Raw genomic sequence first — 24836 nt, 5'->3', positions numbered from 1 at the left:
GTAAGTCCTTCCCAAGAAAATAGAAAGCATGTCACACTGTTTTAGCAATCCTTTATTGAAGATAACAAGTTGGTTATGTTCACTGTATTGTATGAAACATCACAATATCATACTGGGAAGGTACTATCAGTACAGGGTTGGACCAGAGCGGACAGTCTGAACAATAAACCATTTTGCATTCTTCATTCCCTACCTTGTAACAACCCCAAAAAAACCAGTAAAGGGACAAATACCTGTTAACATCATCATTTAAAACACTTTAACTTACAAGGCTAAAATCTAATGAATAAATAAAATATACTGTGGCAATAATCCTCTCTAGACAAAAAAAAAAATAATAAATCAGATACACAGTGAATCAAAATGACTGGAAAAGCTGGCCTTCGGCATCAGTATGAAAGAGCATGTGGTTTTTACAGACTCACCATGGGGATAAAGTTACAGAAAAATACCATGAATTTAATTTCACACAAAACCAGTTGATGACTGTCATTAGCTTAAAACTACACACAAGGGCAATTACATCCTCGCTGAAACACAGTTTAAACAAATAGGAAAATGTTTACAAGGCATCCACAGCATGTAAATCATGTACAGATGGATACATTCATTGTTTCCCCTCCCCAATAGCTTTTATTTTAGATAAATACTTTACTCTTCCCCATTTTCAGCATTTACTGGACTCATTACATGCACAACTCAAAGAAGTCAGAAAAAAAGTCAAGGTTATTGCAAAAATAGAATTAAACTAAGAATCTTCAAGTACCTTACATGACAGCCACTCTGTACCATGCCCATTGCTTATAAAATGAAAGGTCATTGAACCCATGAAAATATCTCTAATATTTTCTTAATTTAAAATAGATAATTTTAAGTGTATTTATAGTAATCTCAAAGTGATAATTTGAACTTCGAAAATAATGCAAACAATTAAAAATTATACTCATATTACACAAGACTTCTGTCTGTATCTTAAGCTGAAAAAAAATCAAAAAACTATAGAAAACCACATATAGAACAAAAAAAAAATCACAATTTACATTATAATAAAGGCAAATTTTCAGCATTTTTAAAAAAACCTGCAGCTGTGAAAGATGTCAAAGCAAGTCACTACTAACTATAAATTCACCAGTTTGTTTTTTTTCAAAAAGATTTTCTCTAGCAAGAGTTGAAGGGTGTGTTGTACACATGCGTAAAATTCTTACTGGTTTTAGATGCCTAGAATCTTCATATATTATTGCCAAATAATACACTTATCTTCAAGCAAGCAGTAGGCAATGTATCACAATTTGGACACCGCAGGGAAACCTAACGGTCTGGTAATACAGGTAAAACTGGAAAATTTAAAAAAAAAACCAAAAAACCAAAAAATACACATCTGATAGCGTATTGCCCAATTGAAATTACTTCCAAGCCACAGAGCTGCAAAGCCTTCCAACTTGGTAAAGTGAAATAAGAAACGTCTCAAACAATTACTTGTACTGTCTCTCAAGCTTGTGTGTTGCATGTTTCATTTAGCCACAGTGTATCTTCAGAGTAGGCCTACAATCCCGTGCACCTCAGGTACACAGACCGATCTGCTGAGAGAATATTCCTTCCTTCCTTCTTTATTAGGGCCAAAGTTCATTACAGATGTAATCAGTATGCCTGAGGCTGGTAAAAATACTGTAGTACAGGCAATGCTAAGAGTGGCAATATCAGAGAACACAAAAATGAACAAATGATGGAAAATTCTATTATCTTTCTGCCCATTTCACAAAATGTTGGAAATCCACCAGAAATTTTCCCTTGTATTGAAGAGATCAGATTTAAAAGTTTTTTTCCCCCTTTCAGAATCAAAAGCATTTTAGCAGATTTGTAAGGCTACCACGGATCTTCTAGATCTCCAGAACCCTACAGGAAAAGAAGAGGAGAAACATTACTACTCACCAATACAAATGAAAACATTTTGTTGCACTTTGGATTTCAGTGGCATAATTAAGAAGAACACTAGCGTTAAGACAGAAAACATTTTCCTTGTTTTCCATACACAAATATTTCCTGTTTGTCAACATCATGATGGAATTTACTTTTATAAAACATGAATCCAGTAAAGCTCTTATAGCAGAATGACTCAAAACCAAGATTTACCTTACTAAATCACTACTATCAATACATACTATATCTGTGGACTACAAACCCAAGAAAAAGCTCTACAAAATACTATGGAACTCAGCTTCTCAGGTATTCCTGGTCCAAAAGAAATTTCCGCAGGGTCATTTTTGTTAAGGCAGTGAAATTTGTACCTGTTTTGAACAATTATATTTTTGTGCACGTGTTATGTTATGAACTGACAAATAACACAAGCTTAGAGATTTCACTTATCAGCAGATGAGCTACCACTACTGCACAGTCCCAGTATTACCATCGACCTACCCAAATGGACATATGTGTATGTGCTGTACCCCAAGAGACAAGAAAAGATGTGGCAGAAGGCAAGCTTTAGAAGAATAGTTTATTCATTTATATGGCTGATGTTTAGCTTGAACCTGAGAAATGTTGCTCAATACAGTGGGCAATACAAATGCTCCAAACCCAAAATCACTCAAAGCTTTGTAGAAACTAATGAACACCATGAGTTCACATCAGAAGCTATGAAAAGTTTCAAGTCATGTCAGAGTGATAACACTTCAAAGAAAGTTTATTACTCACTTAAAAGAGTCAATATGCATACAGATATTATTCCACAGCATATTCTTTATTTTCACTTATTCACAAATTATTGTAACTTGACACTATGTACTAAATTTAAGTACATTTTCATTTCTGGATATATGCTATGCTACAACCTGAGAAATAATAATACCGTTGTCTAGAAAATCAGTATATATGATGAACACTGGATACAATCTGAACTAAAAAGAAAAAAAAAATCAAACATTTAATAAGTGACAACCTAAAATAAAACAGCTTTTGTAATTTAGCTGTAATAGAAACTATATACAAACCAAACACAAACATGCAGTACATAATGCTGGGGAAAAAAAAACCTGAATAATTTGTATAATTCAATTAAATTGCACAAAAGATACAACTAAGATGTAAATTACTTTACAATGAACAAACATATACCATCAAAACTATTATTTAATAATGTTCTCAAAAGAAAAAGTTCTAAAACGCCTTTTTTGCGTATCATGTTAGACTCCTGTTGTTGGTGACAGAGGATTTGAAAAAAGAAGATCAAAATCTCAAACGGGAAGTTAAATCTCGCTACACAACTTAGGATGCGATAACTGTAACATCCCCCAGTAGCTGAACTCGTAAGAAGTACGAGCTCTGTATGAACAACCTGTCCACGTAACTACAGTAAAGCCAACCAGTCTTCCAGGCTAGCAGCGCGGCGGTGCGACGTGAGCAGGGAAGCCGCGGCGGTGAAGCGCAGCGCTAGCTGGCCGCGGGTGTCACGAGTGCTGCTGCCCGCTGCGGTCGCTGCCCGGGGCCGGGGCCGGGCCGGGGCCGGGCGGGGCCGGTACCTGGCCAGCATCCGGTACCTGCAGCTGCGCCAGGCGGTACCCGGCCAGCATCTCCTCCAGCAGGTGGCGGTAGTTGCCCCTATGATTAATCCGCATCTGCCTCAGCGCCTCCACCAACCTCCCCTGCGTTCCGCCTTCCTCGGCCGCGCCGGGCTCCTTCGGTTGAGATTCAACACCCCAAAAAGATCAGTAGTTAAACTAAAAGTTTTTCTAACCACATTAAAAAAAAAAAAAAAGCAAACCGAAAAACCAATCTTTTTTTCAAACTGAGAAAGCAACTCTCTATTTGAATGTAAAACACCTCATTAGCAATATCCAACTTAGAACTATGCATTTCATGTTCATCCTTTTAAACAACATAATTGAAGAAATAGTAACTATTAAACCAGCACTTTTAATAATTTCAATTCATTTTGAGCCAGTCAAAGTACTCCTCCCAATTAACTCCATCTTTATTTCAAATGTCTTAGATAAATACAGATGATACACCCCCACAACTTTGGACACTTATCAGTGGAAAATTTTGAAAATTTAAGCTTCTTTAGCCACCAGGTCAATATATTTAATTGTGAATTTCTGCACAGCCAGTAGCAGCACAGTTCTGTGGAAAACTCAGAATAGCTAACTCTACTGATAGATAGTAGGTTAGTTGAAGCATCACATCAAAATAAAGGCTCAGTGTTTTAGTGAACACTCTCTGATTTTTGCATGCATGATGCCGCCAGAAAAAGCAAGCAGCTACCCATGAGCGTGGGGAATGCTGGTATTTGAACAACATAAGACACACCTTTGGGCAGATTGTGTATTGCCTGGAAAAACTAGCAGGTAGAACAGGTGTTTAATGTCAAACCTAAGAACCTTCAGTACAAAATCTGATCGTTGAGTGCTGATTAAGGAATGGAAGTCTCCTCAGCAAATGACCTGCTTGGTTACAAGCCTTCAGTTGAAAAAATATTGTGCTTTTTGGTGATAGACTTACAGTGCTTTGACACTGATACTAGGTATTTTCACTTTCAAGTGCTAAAGCAGTACTGTTGCTTTAAGGGAACAGTACATTTTAAATCATTAATATCTAGCAACTTATCAATCTAGACAAATGAAACTATCTCTGGAAGCTGGCAGATTTTCAAGACATTAGAAGCACAATCCAGACTGCCTTGTTTTCACGCTGACCTCATTTTATTGTCATGTAATCCAAAAGCTTCCTAAGTACAAGTACTACTGTCATTCATTTACAAGCTTAATAGCAGTATTGAGAAAATACCTTGGGATCAGTAAGATTCTGCATGCTCTATGTAATGTTGCTGGAATAAAGGCCCCAAGACTGATTAGCACAGTCCAAGTCAAAATGGGGACAATTTTACCACAAAAAGGAGTATTACTGCATATAATGGCATCCCTCTAAGTTTAATATGTTCAGGAAATACAAGACAGACTTTCATAGTGGTTTGCTGGTCTTAGTTTGAGATGTTTTGGCTCCCATGTACTAGAATTTTCACATTCAAATATGAAAATATTTAAGAGAATATTCAAGAATTCAGTACTCTCTTGTATTCAAGAGCACAGAAAGAAGCAAGACAAAGGAGATAGTTTTAGTGCATGAAATGGGACTGCTTTAATACCTTACAAACACAATGTCAGCAAAAACCCGGAGCACCAAGAAGAGGCTACAGATGTATCCTGTTTCTTGGTTTGACAAAAAAACCCCTGAGTTATGTATATACCTAGCTAATATTAAACAGGGCAACATAGCTGAAAGACTTCCAGTTTTTTAAAATTCAGGGAACATTTAAATTCCATATTTCATCTACTCCATCAGTTTTGCTCTGAGGTTGACATTAGCACACGTACACCCTGAAATTTCCACATTTCACAATACCAAGATCTTTAAAAATTCCTTTGGCAGACTGAAGTGAATAATTTTGCTCCATGCAACACTGAAGAGTAAAAGCAATAAGCAATATAATAGCAGCCCTGAGGCTCCTAAGCAATTCAAATGCTGGTAGGAGTTGAATTAGCAATGCTGTTAGCGTTTGATATTCAAACTCACATCCTGCATGGCATTGCACCCTATTTTACAGCAGGCTATTTCGTGCTTCCCTTGTGTCCCTCAGTGCTAACAGACAAGAAACCCCACAGACAGTAGGACAGAAATTGCCTCTTTTATATATTATACGCTATATAGACAGAGATTTCTCTCTAATGATGTGTGGCTGGAACAGGTCCCTGAAAACTATGGTTATTGTGCAAGGTAGCATTTGCCCTCCTTCACATTTCAATTCAACTGAAGCGCTACTGACCATAAAATCAGGAATAAATTTGTGCTAGCTATATTCAACATGAACATTGACAATTTTTACACAAGTTTTGTGCTATTAAATTATGTGTATGAAAAGAGCTGCTATGAAGACTGGATTTATAATGTTGTGAGAATGATGTAAGAGTTGTGTCCATCTACATTTTTTTATGTGTAGCAGCCCTTAATGGCATATGATTTGGTTCAGCCAACTGCCAGAGTGTATTATTAGTAAAAACAAGAGAGAAATATGATTGATTTCAACTAAGACGCTCAAAGGCAGCTTTAAGCAAATGCCACTGAAACTATTAACACTCACTGCAATTTTAACATTCTTTCTTGTGTTTAGTGAAGTAGCCTAATCAGATAGTAGTCTCCTAGTCTCACGAACACATCAAAAAGTAAAATGGTCAGAGTAGAGTCACAGAGAAAGAGTAGTACTTTAGCACAGGAAGTAAGAACAACTCTTCAGTGGTATTGTAACATCACAGCGCTAACAATTATTTAGCTATGAAAACAGTCTTTTGAATTCCCTTTAAAGATCTGAAAACATCAGGCCCCAATACATAATAGATTTCTGTGCTTTCACTCATATTTGTAAAGGCACAAGATACCTCATTTGTAGCAGAAGTCTCTGCTCAAACAATGATAAAGTTGCTCATTGTGACCACAGTGCAGGGCTCTCTCCAGCCCTGGATTTATAAAATACTTGTAATCTGCTGAGATTCCTAGCAGAAACAACTTAGGACTGCTATATCCTCAAGCCAGACTAGTGATCTCTGGATACTGCTGTAAGTAAGGATTCTTTTATTTCTCAGACTCTTGTTCTGCATGGCATCTCCTTACTTAGGCTCTATGTTAAGGTTTCTCAGGAAACAAGTGTGAAGAATAAAAATCTACTATCACTAGTTTGGATAACCAAAAAACAAAACCCAAGTGCAACACTACCTGAAACGTTTACGGTGCTGAGTAAAACAAAGCTAACCTAGAAACAGATAAAACCAAGGTTTTCATTTATATACTAAGAACTAACTTGGAAAGCTATTATGATCCAGTTCACAGAAACTCATGGTAACTATTTTAAAATTGTTAGACACTAAAATGCATAGTCTTTAGAAGGAAACCATATTCTCAATTGTAAAAGTGAATCTGACTGTTTGTGTTGTTGTTTGTGTGGTTTGGAGAGGTTTTTTTAGTCATTTGCATTAATATTTTAGCAACTAACAACATTACTATTTTGCCATGACAAAAATTGCTTTAGAGTTACATACAACCATAAGATGGAAGAGGACTGCCACAGGCAGAGTTTCCAGTCAGTAAGAGAAGTGTTCTCCACAACACCCACTCTCAGCAGACACGGGTGCACTGCTAACCACACTCAGGGAAGGATGCTCAAGTGCTAGGGTGCCTTTGTGCTCTGCAGACTCAGCATCCATGTCTCTAGCACCTCACTTTTCATATGAACATCTGCTCTAGCCTCATACTAGTTTAAACAGGAGCATCTTGGCCAGATTTCAATCTCACTTGGCAATGTCATCATTGGGATATAGTGTATGTTTCCTTCCTGCCTTTGCTTCCTGCTTAAATGTGAGATGTGTAGCAACATTATCACTGTGTGTAGACATTCTGAAGAGTCTGATGTTGAATAACTGAACAGCTTCCTTCCCTTTACATCTCTGACACTACAATATCCAGTTCAGAAGGCTACAGAGATCACCACACATACACCTGAAACTGAGTAAGACCAGCAAGAAGGTTATGTTTTCATTGTGTCAGATGAGGCACAGCAGATTCATCCACTTCAAGGACATTAAGATAACTTGCTGGGAAAATGCAACCAGGAATTGCATCCTTCACCAAAGGGGAGTTTATCCTCTCAAATTGCTCTGGGCTAGTACCACTTGGGGGGAAAAGAACAAAGGTGCTGACTGGCAAATGACATGCTATCACAAGCTCAAACTAGAATTTAAACCACTCTATTTAAAACACATATCTGAGATTTGCACGTCTATATCAACATAAGAAAAATTTAGGAAGCAGACTGCAGTCTACTGTTCAAATCTCTTTTTAAAGAAACCAAATTAAAAGTAAACCAGCTACTCAGGGATTTTAATGGCAACAAAGGTCAAAGCTGTTAATGGTATATTCTCTTATGAGCAAAATGCATATTTAAGTTAGCTAACTCATTTTATTAAATTAAAATGGATGATGCACAAACATTTCCTGAAAGGAGCCAATAGACAAACAGATGCTGTACTACATATTAGAACTTTCAGCAAACTTGCACAGCTATTGAGAAGTAAATCTAGACTTAGAACAGATGCATCATAAATACAACTATGGCATATAACACTTCTAAAATGTAACCATTAGACAAACATTCAGGGTTTTTTCTCAAAATACCAATTAATTTGAAAAACCTATGCTGTTTTGTTTTTTTTTTTTTTTTTAATTTTTAAAGAAGCCAAATATACCAGAAACTTTTCCCCAAAAAGCAGGGGAAGTTCTGACTAAACACAAAAAGTAGTAGCAGGCTGATAGAAGTGCAGAGTTTCCTGAAGGACTAAAGAAGCTGAAAAGAGGAAAATTTTGTGTATCTTGGTTTGGGGTACTGTTGCACAATTTCTTGAAAGTGAAATGAAAAAAGCATATCCTATGACTTTCAAACTAGACAAAGGAACAAATCCTAAAAAATTAACAAGCTGAAAGATTTCCTCTCCATTTGTACACTAACAGAAAAGTGGCCCCTTCCACCCACACAAGCTTTCTGACTGAAGATAATAAATCAAATCTAGGCAGATAAGAAAAGAGGACAATGGAAAAGACACAGTAACAATTGTGGTGAGACTGTGTATTTACTATCTCAAGGTGTGCAATTGATAATTTCAAGGTATTTCAGGTGCAACACCATTCACTGTAATAACTACCTGACTGAGGGCCTTGTAGCCATCTCAGAAGAAAAAAACATTACAAAGGATTGACTAGAATAGGAACGGTATTTCCACAAAACAGTTCACATTAACTGCACAGGAAATGACAATATGTACAAGCACTGATGTTTTTTATCAGTTCTTCAGTTTTCCAGTTTTTAAACAAATTTAACCACAATTGATAGAAACACCAGTTATTACTTACACTAATATTAAGAGCTACCTAATAATCAGGTTTAGAGGTACAATAAACCAGATTTCAACGTACAATTCAAAATTCAGCTTCGTAGGAAATGGGAAGAAGAATGTAAGCCATTTTAGAAATCATAACTGAAGTAATCTAAAATTACTTTTCCTTAGACCAGTAGAGATGGGACACGAAAAGATAGTGTAAATGCTATGAAAATAGTCAATATTAGTTTTGTAGTCTTTTATAATATTCAGTGTACCAAGGCCTTCTTATAGGCCTTGGAAGACAACAGGAAGTGTGTTTGCCCCTCTTGTACTACATTTCTGGACAGTAGATTTAACAGCCAGTTGGGTAATGGATTTGCTGACTACTAATTTTTTACAATTATAAACCATAGTTTAGAAAAACCCTGCACTGTTACCTCACAGGTTTGACTGAGAAAATGGTAGTCATTTAGATGTTTAAAAAGTCTTTCAGAATTAGGTGTCAGTTTTCTGTCTTTTAAAGGAAGAACTTCTATATCAAATCCATCCAAAGCAAGGTAAAAATCAGAGGTCTGTTACAATATGTATCTTGTATTTCTAATATTTTATTCCCAGTGACAAACACTTTTGCTAATGTATGACAACTTTCATGCTCACATTAATAAAGAGCAAAATGGGAACTTACCCCCTCATTGTCTCTGTGTGGATTCAGCCTAGTATACACACTTTCAATAATATTACGCCTAAAAAGAGAAATTTTTAAAAAAATTAAGCAAAACAAAGGATTTCAAAACATTGAGAAAAGTTTGATCAGAGTAGGCATTTTGAAGTGTTTAAGGTATTTTTCTTTTAATCTGCCTTTTAAAAAGATGAAACCCACTCTGTGTCTTTACTCACTTTCAATAAAAATTTGGGGATCTAGCAACAGGTTAAGATTTGTAAAGACTCAGCAGAGTAAAACCATTTTCTTACCTTACCCTCTCCATGATCCACCTCTTTTTAGAGCTGCACACTCAGATTTTGTCAAGAGTAGCATTTAAATCTATATTTTGCTTGTTACAAAAAAATTCTTCCAGTTGGCTGGTTTTCTTGCCTTATTTCTGGATGTGGAACTTCAAGACAGTTCAGTTTTCCCCCATCTTTATTACATATATGCAGGTTACAACCCACCTACAAAATGTTGAAGTGTGGTATGCAAAGTATATGACCCCTGAGATGTGCTTTCTATTGTCTAGTCACACTAGAAATTAAAACACAAAAGCCACTAGCTAGAGTTCTTTTGTAGCAGTGCCATTTAAGGCCACACTTTCACAGGCAGTCAAAATAAGCACAAAGAACTTCACAAAAAATAAAACCCATCATATAAACAGACTTCTGATGCAAAAAAGGTTATGTACTCACATTTCAAATCAAAGTTACAACTGGCAAACATTCAGACAGTTATAATAAATATGATCAAAGTTATTGACAGCTTCAACAAAAATGAACTGCTACATGGACTAAGACTTAAGTCTGGAAGTGACCAAGATCTCTAAAAATTTTATCTTACAGAATGAGGGGCACCAACTGTTGACTCCTCTAAAGAGCACAAAGGCATCAGATGCCAAAACAGCAGCAAATGTCTCAAATACACATGGCTCTCAATGCAACAGAATTTTCTGCCCCAGAATACTGAGGATGCTATAAGTTTGATGAGGCTTCTTTTGAACATATTTCAGAAATCTGTAAAGGCTGCATATTTGAGGCAGTATGGGATCCATTGGAATTGATGGAGGGTCTTCCTAAGGAAAAGAAACGGAATCTTTTTGCCAATGCTAGAGGAAAGGGTTTTTTCTATTTAGTTCCAAATTTAGTGAAAGAGGAATGGCACAATTGTGACTAAATGCACTACATAAAGCAAAGGCACTTTCAATGTAACAGAAAACACCTGGACAGTCCAAGCAAGATTGGGACTGGGGTTTAAAAAGACATGAAAACAAGCTACTTGGGAATTCTCCAATCTTTTTAATTCATTTTTCTTTCTTTCACCAATGTATTTCTCTGTGCTTTTCTTTGATGGGAAAACTCAGGGGGAAGATTTTGAGTGGAACTACTAAGGCCCAGGTGCTAGAGTAGCTCAGGGCTTTTGTTTACTTCAGCAACAAACCTCCATTCTTGAGGCAGCATTTGAAATCACAAGGGGATTGGAGTCAAGCCAGAAAACAGTCTTTGGAGAGTAAGATTTTCTAGGATAAAACAGCACCATCAGCTGACCCATACATCTCCTGTCTCAAAGAGTGGGCCAGCAGGGGCTTCTACATAAGTGAGAAGCTTGAAGGAAGCAATTATACAGTGCCAATATAAATGGAGCTACTTAAGGGGTTCCTAAGGTTTGCAAACACATTCTAGTCATAGTAACACTGAATTGCAATTCTCCAGCTCAGATATGCTAGAATTTGGGAGCAACTTTCACTGGTGCTAAAACTGTGGATTACAGCCACAGAAAAGATCTGGTTGCATTGCAACCTGTTTGAGCAAGGTCTTGGAGTTCAAACACTCGGACAAAGTGTAACCTCTTTGTGATCTGGTAACACCACAGGACAAGGACCTCAAGAAAAAGAATATCCTCTTGTTAGGACAAAAGTTTTAAGTTACACAGTACGTTGATTTGGCTTGTGCAGAAGTATTTTTTTCCAATACTTCCATTAATTTCCTGCAAGTAAAATGAACTTACATATTGTCTGTCTTTGTCCCAAGTTCAGAGGCCAAGAACAAGTTACCTAATACTTAATAACATTAAGTTACTTAACATTTTCTTGAAAGAAACTGCAGGTACACTCCTGAAGTCAGGGGACTTTAAAAGTCAAGATGAAGAGAAAGGCACCAAAATGCAAATTCTGAACCAAGTATATGAAAAACAAAACCTGGTTCACAACAAATTAAAACAGAATTTATATGTCAGGCGTCCAGAACAGTGCAGCAGTACATGATGTAGTTATTAATGAGCAAAACAACAAAACACAGTAGTTGGGAGGCACCAAGAAGAACAGGCAAACCAAAACTACTCTGAATGCCCGGAATGTACACAAGTGGAGAAAAAGACCCAGAATGATACTTCCAAGGCCAGAGAGATATAATCATGGCAAACAGTGCTCATTAACAAGTACATGCAATGAAAGTAGATGTACACATACACAAATGCTCAGAGGGCAGGACTTCGTATTTTGTAAAATGCGAATATTCCAGAAACAACATGCTCTATGCCAGGGAACAATGATCAGTCCTACTGTCTGGGGAATTCCAGATTAACAATTGTTTATGCAATCCTGAATTCTTTTCACTAAAATCCTCAAGTTATAGGTTGCCAGAACATCACCACTGGGCTCCCCACAAAGCCAATGTAATTGCTGAAGGTTTATTCCTGTTGAGTTTTAAGATGCATATTCTAGTTCAATATTCTCAGTTACCTACCATTCAGTTTCAGACTAAACAAATAAAAACAATTTTCTCATGAGAATGTTTGCTGAGCAAATAAGTACTGTTCCAAGCTTATAATGGACATTTCCACAACCGTGTGGTTGGGAAAACATGACATCAGGAAAACTGATCTCCTGGCATTATTGATATTCATTTTGATATGTTTGATAGCTCTTAACAAATGTAGTAAAGCAGTAAAAAGCCAAGAAAATATATATTTTTCTTTTAAATGGCCACATGGAAATAATAAATTGTTAGGTATAAATTAATATGTTGTATATAATATGATTATGTGTTTCCTCTTTACCATTCTGGAATGGGAACAATGACACAAAAGTCTATATACTGCAAAAGGTAAAACTAAGTTCAAACATAAAAATCTTGATTTGAGTATAGCTATTACAATAAGAAAACTTTAAAACATTAAATGAAAGAATGTCAGTGAATTTAACAGTTCAAGAAATTCTAGTTCTGTACTCACTTGCCAGCTAAACCACCTCCTGGTGGTAAATTAGGGATATTCTCTGCAGTTAAAATACGAATAACATGAGCAAGATCAGGCATTCCTTCTTCACCTGCTTTTTCCATAATTTCTAATTTAAAAACACAAGAAATCCTGAATTAATACCACCCATTGGCTAAGACACTGAAATATAAGATATTATCACTTTTTAACAGAGGCATTATGGAAAAAGTTACACGTAAACAGGAAAACATTGTTTGCATTTTAGGTTAACAATCTTTGCATGATAGAACAGAGCTTAAATTCATAGTCTGTCATTCCAGTATGCATCAAGCCTTACTATCTAAGAGAAATTCAGAAGGAGACTGAGAACTGAATGAAATACCCTGGAGATAGCAGCCTGTTCTCTCTGAAAAAGACAGAACAGCAGCTGGGAGTCTGTTTCAGTTAGCTTCCCTTTGCAGTGCAACACATTGCATGCCATAAAGCCAGTGCTTCCCACGATTCTGGCACGCTTCCTGCCAGTAACACCTTGTATCCTCAAAGGCTCAATCTCCCGTGCACAAACACTTGGACCACCAAGCAATCCAGAGGATACATAATGGATAGATAATATTAGCACTCAAGTGGCCCAAACAGAATATGGAACTGATGAGGAATAATTAAAAATACTTATTTTTATTATAATTTTAAATTATAATCCATTTTCAAAGTTGACATACAACTCAAGTCAAGTCCAGTGCTTCTAGCCTCTAAGTTCTCCTAGCTTGGAAAAGAACTACCTGAAGTGAAGTAAATCTTCACATATTGTCTTTCATCAGGGTTGGTATTAGGATGAATGTATAATATCTCTATATACACTCACACAGGTGTAATGCTACCAGCTTCCAGTCATCAGCCTCTACTCATTCAACCATGGCATAAAAAGGTTTGGAGTTGTATGCACAAGTCTTCTATTTTTAAGAGAGAATATTTTTTCTGAAAATCAACTAAATTAAGGAATGGAGTGCTATTTCCTGTAGACATTGTTCTAGATAAAATTCTCTTTAAGAAGAATTAAGAATGAACCCTCTCAAGTATCATCCTAAAAAAACTTCAGTCATTCTGTATCTTGGCTCCTATCCAAAGATAAGAAACAAATAATTTCATTTATTACAATTGACTATATTCTGGATGACTGACATGGAGCCTGCAGTTTATGAGTTTCTTAAGTTAGCAGAAAAGCACACCACCTACCTACCTCAAACCCTTCATCCCAAGTTTCCTAGATTTAAATCTATTGATGTCTATCACTTTTTAAAGAAGCAAGTGGCATTCAGGCTTCTCTCAGGACTACCAAGGTGAACCAAGTGCTTGGCAGGTACTCACCCACTTTGTATGGGGCACATCTGTAACCCCTCAAAGCACTTGTAGGATAATTACATTACCTTCTAACAAATAAGGCACTATTAAGCTTCTGTGTCCCAATTTTAAGCCAGCACCATACAATTTGTGCAAAGAATAAGATAACTGCACTACTACTAGAAGTGATTAAAATTAAAGACTGTTCCATGAAGCTTGGATGTGTATTATCATCCATTCATCCACTAAGGATAAATCATGGCTAGCAAAGGAAGTGATAGCTGAGTAAGTATGCCAAAATCTTAGGATTTTGATCACTTCTTCCACACATGCTCACACAAATTAGCCACAACTCCTCTTATAAATTGCATCCTTTTGTCCAGTTCTACTTAGTTAGAAGTAATTGTACTGCTATAATATAATTTTCCTGATATACATTTGACAGGAAACATTTCTAATGAAAATATACTTTTTATACCAAGAACAAATCTGGTTCTATACACAGGAAAAGTAGACAAATAGCAAAAATTAGTAATAAGAAAAACTAAAAATCCAAGAAATTTCTAAATATTTATCGCAAGCATAAGGGTTTTATATCTTCTTAAAAAGGAATGACACAGCTAAAGATTGCTGTATGTTTCTTGGTACTAGAAACATATACATTTATACTGCATAACAACTTCTCAGGGAGCACTGAACTGAACTATAAGCATTTCTCTCCATTTCTACAAGGTGGCAAACCAAGAATTCTGGATGAACTAATGATTATATTTTTATTTTCCTGGTATTAGAGTGAGTAATTTTATCCAGAACTTGTTTCCTCTCTTAAAAAAAAAAAAGCTTCCTAACAGAAAATTGAGAATAAAGCAAATGAGCATGCATGACCCACTGTCATTACACATCAGTTGGCAGGTACACACTGTGCATGTGCTTGACAAAGGACACCAGAGAAAGAAACCAAATTTTTTCAGAAACAGATTTATGGGTATTTACAATTTTCAGCTTAACCTCTGTGATGTTAAGAATAACCTTACAGTTAGCCTTGCATTGCTAATATAATTCAGACACTGCAAGAATAATTCCTGATATTATTAAATATGTATATTCATCAAAGTCCACATCAAAGTCTACTACTTGATCTCTGAAACACTTTTCACTAAAAGCCTAACACTTCATTCACAGATAGGCATTTTGAAAATTCAGGTAACATTTAAGTTCCATTTTATATAATGCAGGTCCCCAGCCAGACAGCATTACAAATTCTCCATGTAGAAGAACCTCCTTTCATGCCCAGCTATCAGATTATGACAAATGAGTTTTATATACAGTATATTCCACATATGTAAAATGCATCATCCAACTTAGGGGATAAACTGAGTATATCAGTGAGACTGTTTAAGCCTACACAGATCATGTACTCCTACTTATGATTTGTGGGGCTAGTGGTTTCTTGGGTGTCGTGGAGTTCTGTGGTTTGTCTGTTAATAACTGCAATTCTGATACACTCTTTCAAATAAACTGAAACATATCAGAGAACTGAACTGACTTCTGTACCTGGTTTTCACTTTGTGGGACCAAACTTTGGATCTCTTAAAAAGAGAGCAGAAAGTATTTGCAAGGGGCAGTAAGAAAAAAGTGACCTAGCATAACCTCACAACTGCCCCAAACACCTGTGGAAGGTGCCCCATCCAGGGCAGAGCCACTGGAACTAGATGATCTTTAAAGTCCCTTTCAACCCAAACCAGCCTGTAATTCTGTGACTGTGCTTTGGAGACGGATCAATTAAATGACTCAAATGAGAAGCAGGGCTCTGCTCAGAGTCATAAATGACTCAAGCACAAGCTTAACCTCATTAAGCATTTCAGTATACCCTACAAGTGGCAGCTTTGGAATGCAGTCATTCACATTCCGTCAACCTCAAACCCCAACTAGCAACAGAGCACGGGTACATATTTCTTCCACTGGAAATCTCTGTAAACAATGACTTGCTGAGCTTGTTTTTAATCAATCTGTTAAAATAAAAAAAGTATCTCGAGGTATTAAGACAATAATTCTCTTTTAAGAACCCTGGAAAGATTTTGGGGAACTATTAACTCAGCTCATTATACAAATATACAAAATGTCAGCATTCCACTTACAGAATGTACAGAGCACAAATGTTACATGTGCAAGTATTAAATTAATTTTCAACTTTTTTTTTACTTTTTTAAATCTAACAAAAGCATGCCTTAAACACTGCTATTCTCCCTGAGCCAGAGCTTAAAATGCCCAAGTATAGTAGTGAAAAACCCTGTTGCCTAAAATGTTTGACAGGTTTGTACAGTCAGCCTGATATTTAAGGCCCACAAGAGAACAGAAACAGAACAGTGTGTATTCATTAAGAACAAACACCAGTGATCAAACTAAAATTACTTCAGGAAGTCCCAGAGGACTCTATACTAAGTTCTAAGGTTGCCCTGATTTGTATTAGTCACTTAGTCAAAGTGGAGGGTATCCAAGAGAACTCATAGTTTACATTTTTGACAACATCTATCTTTGCAGCTTGGTAGTTCCAAGACAAACTTATATTTTTCAGAATGTTTTTACTACAGGTATAAATATAATTGTTACTGGCTATCAGCCAACTGCATATAACTTTTGAGCTGCTAACTCAGTAATAAACTTTTTTAATTTTGTTCTTGTTAATTTGTGTTCAAACACCATTATTTGCTTTTTGAGAGGAATAGTCAGCCTCTAAAAAGACATTTTAAATAAATCCGTATTATCAGTGTCACAACATATCTATCAGGCTTTATGTTTTTAGAGTTGCAGACAGTTTAAACCTTTCAGGTACAAATCCTTTATACACTGTTTTCTACACTAAGTTAAAAGATAAAAACAAAACTGATTAAGGCAATTGTCTTAACCAAAAAGAAACTCCACCTTCCAAAATTTTTACCAACTCCAACACTTGAGAGGATACTCTTGTCCTCATGGGGTTTTTTAAAGTCAAAAGTATTCCTGCTCACTACTTAAACCTTTAAATCAGATACTGTTTTTAAAAATTCCAACATATTTCTAAACAATTGTCCTCATGCTGCTTAGTGGTTTGAAACATTTTGCTAAGGCCTTTATTCTTTCTGAACTAGTAATATTCAAGGCATGTGTAAGGTAAACTGCAGCCCCACATTTTTTTTTCCTTTTAATTAAAGAGACTGTATCAAAATTACAATTTCATAGAATGTATGAATGCAAAAACTTGTTAAAAATCAGATAGATATTTCAAGTTCTTCTGAAGTCTGTTACATTTACTTTCTCCACTCCTTGTCAGAATTTCTCAAACATGCTAACTGTCATTTCTTGCTAAATACTTGCCTTTTAAAGGCCTTGAACTCCCTCCAATTAGCAAAACAAAGAATGACACAGGGAACTCAAGCAGGGAAAAAAAATCTAGACCTGAAGCAACAGAAGTTCAAGCTTTGGAGCAATTAATTTCTCTGTAGCACTTAAGCTAAACAATCATTTTGAGTTATATTTGAAATGACCCCACATCACTTTGGACTACAAACTCTCTTTTTTTTGTATATCTATTATTTAGTTAAATGTGATAACAGAGCTAAAAATAATCAGTTAATGATTAGTTAATCCAGACACTCTGATCACAAGTTATTTGACAGCTTTTCTATTAATCTTAACATTCACTTATAAAAGCAATAAAATCCACTGCAGTTCCATATATTTTTCACCTTTTTGCTAACAGAGAGCAGCCACCAAGAAGCTGGGAATATTAACCTGTAACCACTGTGCACACCTGACTGCTACCAGTGAAGGCAACTGCTCCTGGCTCTCTCCCAGAGCCTATTAACAGCTCATGTACTCTACTCTGACACAGAAGATAACAGGTATTTATCTTAACTAGTGTCATCTAGGAAACCTGGGATGTAAGCCAAATTCCAAGAAACAGGCCTAGAGTTAGCATTTGGAGTGACCACTAGGGCTCTCTAATCTCAGGAGAAATTACAAATATACAACCCAGTTCAATTTAGATCCCATTTAAACAAGAGGAAAAGACACCACACACAACAGCTGTGTGCTCAGAGATAACTCATACCTGAAGACCATCATGAATACATATTAAAATTTAGGGTGGCTACACCAAGTATTTGGATTACTGGGACACTGACACAAAAACCAAATACAGCTTTTTCTTTCTGTCAAAAACTTGCACAGAAAAGGGGAAGAAATAGTACAAACAGTACATTCCTTTTAATATTTCATAAGCAGGACAGTAGCAAGATCACAATTTACTGAGCTGATACAACACTCTGCAAGATCAGTAGTTGCATTTTAACTTGCAAAGACAGCACTAAAAACTTAGAGCTCACATTAAGAAAATGTTTGCAGAATACCAGGATAAACTAAGCACATGGTCTAAAACATTCTTCCTGACATACATAAGTTCAAAGTTATAACCAGGTCTGAATTTAACCTAACATAAAAGTGGCATAATGTCTTTCATGGTTTTTGTTTTCATGCTCAAGATAGTTATGACACTGTGCTCACTATCACAATCAAACTGAGATTTGTTCACTATCTAATGAACTAAGCAGATTTCTTACCTTCAACCCGTGATTCCAAGTACTTATCCAACTCAGCATCTTTTTTCACTGCCTCCTCTGAGACCTTAGGAGCATTTGAAAAACAAACTAATACAATACTCATGTTATCACGACTCCCCTATATGACAAAAAAGAAAGAGAAGTTAGTATCTTTAGTCTTATTCTTCATCCTTCTACTCTAATCACATTTGTACTTTTTCCAAATATAGTGCAACAGACAAACCTGGAAAAAACCACCCTGAAAAAATCCTGTATTTTCATCAATAAGAACCTCTCAGTGTTCCAACCACACCTCTCAATAGAATTAATTTGACTGATTTTGACTGTATATTCTTAGTATTCAAATATAAATAGTTAATGGACTTATCTACATGTCAGCCATTTAAAAATAGTATCAATAAAACAGGTCAGAAATTAGATACTTGTATAATGTTACCTTAAGCCAAATTGTAAAACAACTCCTGCTGCAAAATGAAACGCAGAATGCTCCCCTATACTATTAGAATAGCTTAGCTCAAGCAACTAATTTTTAGTTGCAGGGTATTCATGTAAGCCATTACATGCATTACAAGTCTGTTTATTAGAATGCACCTGTGTCACACAGCACCTTGAAGCAAGGATAAAGCATAATTGTTCTGTATGGCCAAGCTGACCTTACAGATTATCACGTGCTCAGAAATACCACTCAATGGCTTTTTTAGATACTAATTTAATGCCAGTTCTTTACCAGCACACTGATACCATTCTCCTGCACATATTTAATTTTCAAAATTGTAATTCACAGCCAAATTTAAAAACACAATTCTAAGTCTCTTACAAGGGAATCCAGTAGAATCATAATTTAAACCACTGGTTGGTTTGAAAATCAAATCTCAACTTCACTTTTTTTGTGTAGAATATTAAGTGCCATTAGTCACTGCATACTGCTGCTCTGTTAACCCAAGCTACTGGATAGTTCTAATCATCTATCACAACAAATCCTTCTCCTGAAACAATTAAGAACTTGGTACATTAGAATGCATTCCTTTAGAAATACTGCTTAGGAGTTAGCCTATATTCCCTTTTGTACCAAGCATACGAGGACACCTATCACTTAGTATTATGTGGTATAATCCACAGCCTGGTTGTTACAGAGATCCAGGATCTGACTTTGGAAAATAAACATGTGGCCAGCACTCAGTTTTACTGAAAGAATCTGAGAGTGACCACCTTTTAACAAGGCTGGTTGAGTTCTTGGTCAGAAAAGCAATTTAAACCAATTTAAACAGCATTTAAACCAATCATACACTGTATGGTATATGCCAGAATACAACCCTATTTCTGGAAAAAACACACAACTTACCCTTCAGAGTTACAGTTGTGAATTTCAGTATATTCCTCAAAGTTGCATGTTTAGTCTGTGGCTTAACAAAGGAACTCTGTTTGTACTAGCAGGAGTTGCACTTTTCACGGAATGTTGGAAATGGAGTACCTATTTAACATATGTAGACCACTAGTACTTGCTCCAAACAAACTAAATTTGAGGAGTGGAAGCAAGCTCAGATGCAAAGGTGGTGTTACTCCATCTAAGCTACAACAAGCTGAGGGCACAGGTGACAGACAAACAACACCTTGAAGAGGAGATGGTGCCAACACTGGTTTTATGCAAAGGATACAAACACTACCCGTCTTCAAAGAACAAAAAACCCCACAAAGTATCTTGCTCAGAATAGATTAATTTTACAAATTTTGTATTTAGAATCAATGTTTAGAACTGGAACTATATGCAAGCATTACCTGGGGGAAAAAAACAGCCTTTATTTTTGCAATTGCTATCACCTTTCTAAGCATATACGGTGAGGATGTATATTCTTCTATACAGTCAAATGAGTACAGAACTTTGAGGAAAAAGTTGGAGAAGGGCAACAGTACGCCAGGAACAGCTGTTAACACTGTACCCATCTAACCAGAAGATGATTTTAGACAGCTGTTTGGAGAAAACACTTACATACCTTATGTAAACAAGTGTCCACTACCCAATTGCACACTGTTTCCAGGTCATCTGATACTTCAAGTCTAGACTTTACATATTCACAGAGCTCTTCATTGCTCATTACATCCCAGATGCCATCACAAGCCAGGATGATAAACTCATCTTCTTCTGCCCTTAAAATTTCACACACCTCAGGCTCTGGAGAAACAAGTTGTTCTGTGGGGCCTTTACCGTCAACACATTTGTAGTCATAGTCCCCCAGTGCTCGAGAAACTGCCAACGAACCATTAACACGCTGAATCATTACACTGCCTCCTGCATTCTGGATTCTCTCTTTCTCCCTCGGGTTGCAAGGTTTGTGATCCTGTGTTGAAAAACAGACTTGTCCATTCCTATAGAGAACAGCACGTGAATCACCACAGTTGATAAAGTATACATGCTCAGGTGAAATCATAACTCCCACTGCTGTTGAGCCACTTCTGTCCATGCCATTTCTGAGGTCTGCGAAATTGCGCATATACTCATCAATTTTCAAAAAGCCAGTTCTGATTCCACTCTTGACATTTTCCACTGAAGGTTCAAGAGCAGATCCAGGTTTTTCTGTTGCCCTAAAGTCTTCATTGTTAGTGATGTGTTCTAATAAGTGTGTGGAGCAGTAATTTGCAACACGAGATCCCGCGTGACCATCATAGACAGCAAAAAAGGACCAGTCCTCTAAGCCATGGGGAATACCCACAACAGCTGTGTGAGCATCTTCCATTTCCACTCTCCATCCCTGCATACTGCTGAGGCCGTAACGCAAGCCATTCCCTGCACCATGAGCATTGTGTTTTTCAGTTTTTGGTTTATCCAAAAATGCACCCATGTTTATGCAATATTGAACCTGGAAAACAGAGAGAAGAAGTCTTATTTATAAAACCACCATTCCATATAAGGTTTGTTGTCCGCTTCCTGTGTTTCTTCTTCATAAAAGAAGTAATAAAGCATGCATGCATGCAAAAGTCAACAACTATATTGGAGGAAAAAAAAAATCGATACATGACATGAATGAAGTGTGAATTTACAAACCTCTGTATGCATTTTTAGTATTTTTTGTTGGGGTGCTGTCTTTTTTGAAGAGCTACTTCATAAAAATTAAACAATCCTCATACGGAGGCAGAATAGTTCACATACCTTTGCAGCCCTGCTGATTTTGTCATCCTCTGCAGAGACAAATTTATGATGGAAAAACAACAACTATATCAACTCCTACTTTCTAGTTTTACTGTGGCATGAAGAAAATCAATTCATGTTCATAAATCAGAATGGACTGGTCTTGCTAGCTTTGCATGTGCTATGCTACTTCTGTATTCTTGTAAGGCATGGTAAAAGTGATCATAGGGGAACAAAGACCATCTGCCAAAGGAATCAAGGCAGTAATTCCCACTTAAATACAAGAAAAACTCTCACAGCAATCTTTCAACAAATTAACAACATAAAACAACATTTCAATATTTACTATAGAATCATAGAATGGTTTGAACTGGAAAAAACTTTAAACATCATCTTCTTCAAACCCCTCTCACCATGGGCAAGGACACCTTCCACTAGACCAGACTGCACAAAGCTCCCTCCGACCTGGCCTTGAACACTTCCAGGGATGGGGCATCTACAGCTTCTCTGGGCAACATCTTCCAATGTCTCACACTCACAGTAGAGAATTAATTTATCTCAAATCCAAACCTACCCTCTTACAGTTTGAAGCCATTTCCCTTGTCCTATCACTACACTTGGCCAACAGGCCCTCTGCAGCCTTCTTGTATGCTGTCTTTAGGTACTTAAAGGTCTCTCTAAGATCTGCCCAGGCTTCTCCAGGCTGAACAACCTCAACTCTCAGCCATCCCTGAAAGACTTTTATGTGCTTACATGAGATTTTAAGTTCAGAATTTATTCCAATAAACTTAAATTCATAAACTTTATAAATTACAAATTTTACTCAATTACAAGAGATACGAGCTAAGGGAAGTTAACAACCCACAGGAAGTTAGAAGTTCTTCAGTATTTGGAGACTATCTCCTGAACAGAAGCTCACAGGTAAAATGTGAATAATCTACATTGAAGCTTTAGAAGACTTCTGATTCCCTCTCCTGTACTAGACTCAAGTGTCATACACAGGCCTGAAAAATTAACTTGCCCTTTACAAAGTCAGGAGAGAATAGTCTTTAATCTCAGAAACTCACATATCACAACTTCAGACCACGCTAAAAGTCATCACCCTACGAAATCCTTAAATTATTAAGGATTTAAATTGTGAAAATTACAGCAAATTTCATCCAAAAAGAATTGGCAAGAATTCTGCCATGACTGATCCTGAACAATCATTCATCTCTGACACAGTAGTACCCACCTACAGAATCTACAGAGTCATGATAAACTTAAACTAACTCTAGTTTAAGAATTTGTTGCCAGGCCAGGAAGAGATTAATTAATCCTTACTCCCACCATTCTCTTCACCTAAACAAGTATACAGCGGACCACACACAGATAAACCAAACTTCACACTACCTCTCTGCTACAATGATCTCCATGCAATGCTGAAGATCCCAACAGTTTGCTCAGCAGTTTTTTGTAACACTGTGAATCAATGGAAAGGACACACCAAGTGTATCCATCACTGCAATACCTACTCAAAACTCTGCACAACCTCTTCTCTCAGAGCATCTGATTTTGCTTTGAAAACAAACAAAATTAATGTGTGTCAGAGGGTAAGCAAGACAGTGCAACACACCACCACAAAACAGAGTTCTCAGCAACCAATATTCTCAGTTAAGAGCTGAACAAGTTCCAGATAGTTTAATAGTGCAAGTAACATCAGTAAAACAGACTTGTGAAAGGATTCTTGTATCTCACAATCACTTATTCACAATTACACACAATATAAAACTATTTTAAAAGCACACAAAACAGTCTTACCAGTAAAACTGTCATACAGGACTGAAATGCTGCCAAAATGCCAGATACTCTCCAATACTTCACACCTTCTATGAAATTCCTTTAATTGTACTAAGTATGTCATTGCATTCTTACAATCAAAAATGTGGAAGACATAATGTGACTGAGAAAAAAGATCAAAACCTATGTACTTGCAAAGGCCTGTGAGCTCAGTATTGTGTTGTGTTTTATAGCTGTAAAACAAAACACAATTAAAAAAAAACAACCACCAAAGGCAAGTGTCACACCTTAGTTTTACTTGCTTCATAAGTAGGTTCACTTTTTTACAACTTACAGCAAACCGGAAAATAAGAAAACCACACTACTCAAGACTATGATCTTAATATTCTAAATATCCCATTTAATATTGCAAATAAAGGATGCAGAGATTGACAGAAAGAAAACCACACTACTCAAGACTATGATCTTAATATTCTAAATATCCCATTTAATATTGCAAATAAAGGATGCAGAGATTGACTTGCTATCAGTAAGTCTGGGAATCAGCTTGTGTCCTTTGACTCACAGGCTTTCACCACACATCTCCTGGAGGAACACCGCGTTACCTTCTCTATCCCTCCCATGAGGTTGCAACTTCAGAGACATTGTTGGAAGACAGCTTGGCCTTTCCTCCTCCACACTGAACAAACTCCTATCTCCCCCTTCTCACCCATCATGGGCTCTGAACCCCCAGTAACAGAGTGCTTCTCCATGTCTGTGCCTTTCTTGTACTGGGAGGTGAGCAGCCCATGCTGCATTCCCAACGCAGCCTCACGAGCTCCTAACAGAGGAGAACCATCACTTCTCCCAGAATGCTGATACACCTTTTCTGACAGGTACCAAACTTTCCCCCCTTCAGACACACTGCTCTCTAATGTTCAACACATTTGTCCTGCTTCAGCATCAGAACCCATCCCTGGGCTCTTTGGCAAAGCTCATTCCTTGAGAGTCATCAGCCTGGCTGTATAGAGGGACAAGGTGACTTTATTCCAGTGTCCTAGGATACAATATAAAGATGTATTCTATTCCCATCCTCAAGAGCTGCTGAAAACCAGGAGGAGCCCATCTTCCTTATCTGCTGTTAATGGGCCCATCAATGCCTTTCCCCATGACTCAGAGAT

General features: G+C 36.8%; 1 protein-coding gene across 2 annotated transcripts in view; it reads right to left on the bottom strand.

The window, feature by feature from the left end:
* Positions 1-34: 34 nt before the first annotated feature.
* The window catches only part of PPM1B (protein phosphatase, Mg2+/Mn2+ dependent 1B), a 61574-nt gene continuing 36772 nt past the window's right edge, over positions 35-24836 (bottom strand). The window contains exons 3-7 of one of the 2 annotated variants that reach the window (XM_066546503.1): positions 20765-21628; positions 18774-18891; positions 12853-12964; positions 9601-9658; positions 35-1893 (exon numbers count right to left, since the gene is read on the bottom strand). In XM_066546503.1, coding sequence (XP_066402600.1) covers positions 1864-1893; positions 9601-9658; positions 12853-12964; positions 18774-18891; positions 20765-21610 — 1164 coding nt within the window. In that variant the 5' untranslated portion in view covers positions 21611-21628 and the 3' untranslated portion in view covers positions 35-1863. Of the gene's footprint in view, positions 1894-2480; positions 3672-9600; positions 9659-12852; positions 12965-18773; positions 18892-20764; positions 21629-24836 lie in introns of those variants that run through there. The other variant, XM_066546502.1, reaches the window with a different exon arrangement.

This window comes from Molothrus aeneus, chromosome 3 (assembly GCF_037042795.1).
Source record: "Molothrus aeneus isolate 106 chromosome 3, BPBGC_Maene_1.0, whole genome shotgun sequence".
Classification (NCBI taxonomy): domain Eukaryota; kingdom Metazoa; phylum Chordata; class Aves; order Passeriformes; family Icteridae; genus Molothrus; species Molothrus aeneus.
The sequence above is the reverse complement of the archived record's forward strand: the minus strand, read 5'-3'. Positions and strand labels throughout refer to the sequence as shown.